Source organism: Rhinolophus ferrumequinum, chromosome 10 (genome assembly GCF_004115265.2).
Source record: "Rhinolophus ferrumequinum isolate MPI-CBG mRhiFer1 chromosome 10, mRhiFer1_v1.p, whole genome shotgun sequence".
Classification (NCBI taxonomy): domain Eukaryota; kingdom Metazoa; phylum Chordata; class Mammalia; order Chiroptera; family Rhinolophidae; genus Rhinolophus; species Rhinolophus ferrumequinum.
In genome coordinates, this window is record NC_046293.1 from 62248230 (window position 1) to 62255179 (window position 6950).

The following is a 6950-nucleotide window of genomic DNA, read 5'->3' on the forward strand; positions in this document are numbered from 1 at the left end:
TTTTTTGAGGGGTGGTGGTGTCTTTTCCCTTGGTTCTCTGCAGGTTCTGTAGTCGTCGACTTTTCTGAGAGGGAGGCTTTGGTGATAAAGGATTCTTGTGGGAATTAAAACATTTTCTTTTGAACACGTAGCTCATGCTTGTTCAGAATGAGAGCCAGAAGAGTCGTAGTTTGTATTTTACATGTAAAATATAGAAATACATAATCACTTTAAAACAACTTTCCAAATGCACACCAAAGATTCTACCCTAAAATAAATCATTAACAGCAGGTTTCTGAGATTTCTTCATCGGGCAACTAGTTTGTTTCAGTTACAACCAGGTGTGCTGAGAGATCCCAACACATTGCCAGTTGGCTGGGGCCGGGGAGGCAGAACTCGCAGGCGGCTAAAGAAACAATGCATCACTGACAACTTCCATTCATCATCCCAGCCTTCCGCCAGGGGTAGAAGCTGGAAAGAATGGGCTCCATGTGCATTCTGGGGGAGGAGCCTTTAGGGCTTATGTACTTTTAAAAGAAACCGGGTAATAGTCTTCTATGCGAGACTAGAGGTACCTGGGAGGAAGCAGAAATGGCGCTGTGTGGTTAAGGCTTCCCTCATACAAATGGCCTGGCAGCTTTGCAGGCAATGGGGGTGGACGTGCATATGGTGGCACGGGTATAAATGAGCAGCTTGCTGTTTTGAAGCGTTGCTCCTCCCTCAGTTATCTGAGCTTGGTGTGAATCTTCCAGAACGCCTCATGGCAAGCGTGATGATGCTGTCACTGTCATTTTTACACCATTTTCTGAGGATTTCCCTACCCCATCCACAACCCACACAGTTGTTTGCAAATGATTTTTGTTGTCTTTTCCTGACTATAATTTCTCTTCCTAGCCCCTCTCATGTTTTCTTTTGCCTACATTACAGACATGTAGAATCTGTGTCTTCCTTTCCAGAGTTAGCAAGTGAAATTGCAGATCAATAACCAACTCAGTTCAACCGATTAAATTACTCTAATTTGGATTTTTAAAAAATGATTTAGAAAATGAAGATCACGCAAATACTCCATATATATGGCTTCAAATATATCCTTATTATCCTTTATTTTTGGAGTAAATAGAACTGTTTTCTGAATACGTCCAAGAGATGATTAATAAAGGCAATATCATTTATTTTGCCCAGATAGCTGTATTCACTCATTAAAAAGAAAATAAAACTATCTGAGGCTTTTATGTGAAAACTCTACCTCTCAGATGCTGAGTGATCAAAGTGCCAGAGATGCATGTGAGATCGATAATTGTGCACACATACTGGTCACCGAGAGCGCTAGTTCCTGTTGGCCTGACCGTTTTGGCAGGCAGAAATAGGTCTTTTCCTGTGTCCATTGGGTAAGCATATGTATTTTTCACTGGTGCATCTTAGCTGCTGATGCCTGAAAATTTGGCCTCAATTGTTTATAGAAAGGAAAAGCAATCTGAGCTGTCAGCCTTGATATTACCTAAACCTGCATAGAATGTGGTAAAATAATGCAAGATTTGTTTTTTAGGCCTGTTTCATATTTTCCAGGCAATAGATCAAATCAGTTCAGGGTTCATTTTTAGTTCTTTAATAAGCTGACACAGTATGCTGGCAGTAAAATAAGAAGACACTTTTAACAGGGAAGTACCATATAGCCAAATTTGCTATTTGTGCTATTTATTAATAACTAGAAACCCCTTAAGAATTGAATCGAACACGTTCAATAGGGAAACTGAGATTCTAGTTCTTTCCCATTGAAATGAGCACCATCCCTCACTTCTCTCTCATCATCTCCATTTAGTATCTTAGCCCCATTCCCTCGTCAATTCCTACTCTCCTTTCCTGCAGTTTGTAAGTCTTTTTTTTTTAATACACCAAACAAGCAGTGAGAAGAATTAATAAATCCTCCATATGCCTCTTCTCTCATATTCTTCACGAAATGTTGACTCTTCCGTCTGCTCAAAATGCTCTTCCCTGGATACCCACTCCTGCCCTTCCGTCGGGTCCTTATACCAAAGTCACCCCAGGAAAGCCACCCCTGACCATAGTACCTGAAAGGTCAGCCTCTGACCCTGGCACTTCATGTCACGTTTCTTTTCCTTCTTAGCATATATTTCCACCTACCATGCTTTGCAGTTCCTTTAGTTCCTCGTGTATGTGTTGTCTGTCTCTCCCATTAGAATATAAGCTCCAGGAGGCCAGGGACTGTAGCCTGTTATCTCCAGAGTCTGTGCCTGGCATACAGCAGGTGCTCCATAAGTATATGTCAGATGAATGAATGGAAGTCATTCCGCCAGGTTTGGGTGTCTGTTTTCAGATAAAACAGTTTGGATGGTTAGATGTGATGCACTAAAGTCTCCATATCCTTCACCCCATCCCTGCTGAGAAAGGGTGGGCAATAGGTACGTGTGACGTGTGCTTTCGTCGCCTGGAGCCGTCCCCAGCCTCAGAGTGCAGGGCTTTATTCAGTGAGAAAGCCTTTTTGGAGACATTTTCTCCGGGCTGTATTTCTCTTAAATACCGTCGAAACCAACCTTCCGTCCTGCCTGTCTGGATTCTGTGCGTCTTCTCCTTCCCCAGCTTTTTGGATAGTCAGTAGCATGGATTTGAGCTAAGCTGCTTATTTCTTCTCCACGTAATAATCCAGTTCATGTGAGGGAAGAAGTCAGCATGGCACTCCACCTATTGGAAGCCAGAAGAAAACAATCGTGTGGACTAGCGCCGTTCCCCGTCGCCACACTTGCTGTTCCGGTGACCATGACAAATCTGCGGAGCCTTGCCGTGGCTTTGCTGGGTTCCAAGAACATCCAATACTTCTCTGATGTTAAGTTTTACTGCCCATGAAAGCAAACATCACCTCCGTCATGGCCAGTTAAACAGTATCTTTTATAGTGGACTTCTGCATATCTGAAACGCACCCATCCAAAGCTAAAAGTAATGCCGGTGGGGGGAAGAGATTTTATTCTGCCATGTTTCTTACAAGGGAAGATCAAGGGTCAACTCAATTCATAAAATTACTGCAGTCATTTTTCAGCTGGCTGAGAGACTTCACAGATCAAAAAATACAGTGGCTCCTAAATGATTTCTGATATGCACAATTCTAGTGTTTTTTCTTCTCAGCATGTGGTGCAGAGCCTGCCAGAAACCATCTTTGCAGCTATTGACAGGCGGGTTAGAAATCATCCACGATGGTTTCCATCATTTCTCTACAGGCTGGTCATCCATTTAAACTGCTTAATGTGAGTTCCTCTCAAAGCCTGCTTTGTACACGCTTTTCGCTTACATCTTGCTTTTCTCTTTCAGTGTGGTGCTCACCTCGGGCACATTTTTGATGACGGACCCCGTCCAACCGGCAAAAGATACTGCATAAATTCGGCCTCCTTGTCTTTCACACCTGCAGATAGCCGTGGCGCTGATGGGGGCAGTGGGGCCGGCAGCCCAGCCCAGGCAGATAAGACGGAGCTGTAGCATACTGGGGAACCATGGAAACAAGAGTACTTAATACACAGCTTATTAACAAACTTCAAACTTGTCTATCTTAGATATATTTTTCCAAAAAGTATAAGGGCGGTTTTGTGCTATTGATCTATTTCTTCTTTGGCTTAAATAGAGGCCCTGGCCGTCAATGTATTTTGCTACTGACTAGATCCAGAACTGTTTATAACTTTAGCGAGCGGAGATAGCTTTGTGAAACTTCTTCACAAGCCACTTAAATACCATTTGGCATTATTTTCTTCACGCACATAGCTTCTTCTGAGATTTATCCCCACCCCCTTGCTTAAGAGGCAGAAGGTGCTTGCTCTTCAAACGTGAAAATCGAGCTCTCCTATACAATGTAGAGACCAGAGCTCAGAAGTGCAGGACATGGAGACCTGCGAGACACATGGCCTGAGGCATTTGGGCAGATCTACCTAAGATAAGGATGGAGTGATGTCTTATGAGACTTCTTAGCTTTGTGGAAAGTTTGAGCTAAGGTCGTTTATTCTCACTAAAAGGGTGTGAAGGTCTAAAGTCTTTCCTTATGTTAAATTGTTGCCAGATCTGAGGGGGCATACTGAGTGTTGTGGCAGAGAAGTAAACATTACCTCACGGTTAGGCCTTTATTTTATATTATTTTCCATTGGAGACATTGGAATGTAAGACAACTGTAAAATGTTGAGCCCCATTTTTGTCCAAAGTTCACAAAGAACAACACCTACTGTTGCCTTTTATAAGTCTGTCCCTGCACACTTAATAGCACCTGCATCGGGAAGGGTATTGTGGCGGATTCCACTGTATTAAATACAATAAAATATCGGGAGCAACGTACTTCATCAAGGCCACAGAAGAAAGAGAGCAGAGAGGGCCAAAGAGGAAGTCCTGGGCCCTGAAATATCCAGTACGGTGCAGAAGGACTGACAAGGCACCGCAAGTGACAAACAGAACCCAGAGGGAGGGACCTTGTGCACAGGTGAACTCTGGCCAGATGATGGGGCTTAAAATAGAAAAAGCCCCGAGCTCCAGTCCCACCCTTGACACTAATCTGCTGTGTGGCAAGGGACAAGCCACCTAGTCCTCCATGCTTATTCTTCCTGTATAAATTGGGACTTATAATATTTGTAAAATAATTGACACTCAGGGCAAAATTATTATATATTGCTATACAGTTAAGATCAGTGTTGTAAAATTAAACTGATCTGGTTCTAATTGCCTCAAAGACCAAAGCCCAGGCATTTGAAATGGAAAGAAACGGAGGAGAAGAGGTTGACTTAGCTGATTGGTATGGAAACAGTTGGGCTAAGAGCCAGAAATTTTTCTTTGTAGCAATGTGGCTGGTTTTCCTCTGAGAAGCTCTGCTCAGTTGCCGTAGAGCATTTAGTCTGGAGGAGTGGACGTCATCGTGCACAGGGAGGTTGTCGGGGCTACGAGCAAGGGTGAGACAAGTAGATACTGCTGCAGCCAGGTGTGAAGGTGCAGTTTATGAGTGATGTGGATTGCATCTGTAGCCTTGAATGCTAATCCTGAAATGTAGCTTTTTTTAAATATTATTTTTTGTAAATCTTTGAAAGTTTATGAAAATTGACATCTTATAAACACTGAGACAAAAATAAGAAAGAGGGACACTTGACAATTTTAAAGAAATAAGGAGAAATTAAAATGAAAAGTTGTGACAAATCAAAATGTCAGTGTGGTCATGTCCACATTCTTCTACGTCTCTACAGACATCCTGGTGAGGCCCTAGCGTCCTAGTGACTTTATTGTAATGTATGCTACAACTGCGCAATTCCAGTTAAGTTACGCTCTTCTTCCTTCAGCTCCAGGATGTTTCACCTCAGGCCCTGGGGTCACCCTGGAATTTGCAGGCTTCACTCCCCTGTAGAAATGAGTATAAAATTTAAAATAATTTAAGCCTCAGCATCCAGACCATCCTAGAAGCCTTTCCCAACCTCACAGAGGGAGCCCCAACATTCCCCAGTGACCCATGTAGAGTCAGATAAAGAAGTGGGTCTCTCGGGGCATTTCCTGTCACAGTGTGAAGTCTGCCCTTTGCGGGCACACACAGCACTTACCATATCACTCCAGTTACGGATGGTGGCCTGCCCCGGGGCCCATTGGACACCAGCCACGGTGTTGGGGTAGACAAGGAAGATGAATGAGGGGCTTCTTCCCTCTCCCCAGACTCTGGATTCTCATTGTTCCTTCATTTTTATTGTAGGGCTTAACATTTTCCTCAAAAAAAACTTTTTCTAATCCTTGGTCTTTGTTTCACGGAAAGGCAGTTTTTCTTCTACCACGTTTTCCAGCATCAACTTTAAGAAAAATGTAACATCCATCGGGGAAAAAAAAAAAAAAAAAAGAAAGAAAAAAAGTGGGGTATATGCATGTGGTTTAATTCCAGATTGCTTTTGAGTTTAAGTGGTATCAAATTTCAGTATATTTCTGTCTTATGTTAAGGAAATATATTACTAAAATGTCAGTGAGCAATAATGTCAGCTGTCGAGCACTAGATTTATTTTTGCAGGATATGGAGTGCAATGAACTGAGTCAATATGGCGAGGTGTATGTGATCTGTGGGAGTTATGCCATTGAGCATAGGAAATGCATGGGACTTTCCCTCTCTGCACTCCAGCCCTTACTGTACCATGAGGAGATGCAGGTTTCTGCTGGTGTATAAAAAGTAGATCCAGACAGCCACGCAGAATGGATCTGAAGAAAGCAGCAGTATGTATTGTATTAGAGAACATTTCTATGTGTTTAAACTTTTCACTTCTTAGATGCATTTCAATTCTTAATGCAAATGACATAGTAATTGAAAGGCCTTTCCATATTGATTGAATTGAAAATGTCTTGCTTTAAATATAAAATATGATGAAAGAGGTCATCATTTGTTCTGAAGGTCAAGTATTATTTTTGCCTTAGATAGCTTTGTAATAATTTTTCTTCAGACAGTTTAAAACTTTTGAAAACGACATGAAATTTTCATTAAAAAAAACCCTTTTCCTATGTTTATTGTATACAGGAATTATGAAATAAAATTTCTTTATAAAAATGTTTTCTTGCCTGATTCCTCAAGACTCCTCTTATTCTTGGCACAGATAATGGGCCATCCATTGGAGATGGCCGTGGGCTGCTCTGCTTACCTCCTTACCCAGCTGACATGCCTTTAGTTTATGCAGGGACTTTTTATCGGGTGTGGCCTTTGCAAGCTGAGGCTCTGACAGTATGCTTGAGCCCAGCTCTCCAGTCCCCAGTCCCCAGGAAAGGCCTCCAGGGATTTGAAAGATTGGAGGAAAGGGAAACATTTGCAGAATTACTCAACCTTCACCTCACCTCAGCAAAATCTTCAGCAGCTTGAATATATACTTTTTATGATAAAAACGTGGACTTTGGGGAGTTTCATCATGGTAACTCTATGGATAAAAATACAGAAATGATACCGTGCTGAGGCCCAGGCTTCTGTTAAAAAATTTGAC

The 6950-nt window shown here is 42.2% G+C and overlaps 1 protein-coding gene across 4 annotated transcripts in view; it reads left to right on the forward strand.

The window, feature by feature from the left end:
- MSRB3 (methionine sulfoxide reductase B3) overlaps window positions 1–5814 on the forward strand; it is a 149815-nt gene extending 144001 nt beyond the window's left edge. For all 4 annotated transcript variants that reach the window (XM_033117820.1, XM_033117818.1, XM_033117821.1 and 1 more), the window contains one exon: window positions 3301–5814. In XM_033117820.1, coding sequence (XP_032973711.1) covers window positions 3301–3465 — 165 coding nt within the window. In that variant the 3' untranslated portion in view covers window positions 3466–5814. The remainder of the gene's footprint in view (window positions 1–3300) is intronic.
- Window positions 5815–6950: the final 1136 nt, after the last annotated feature.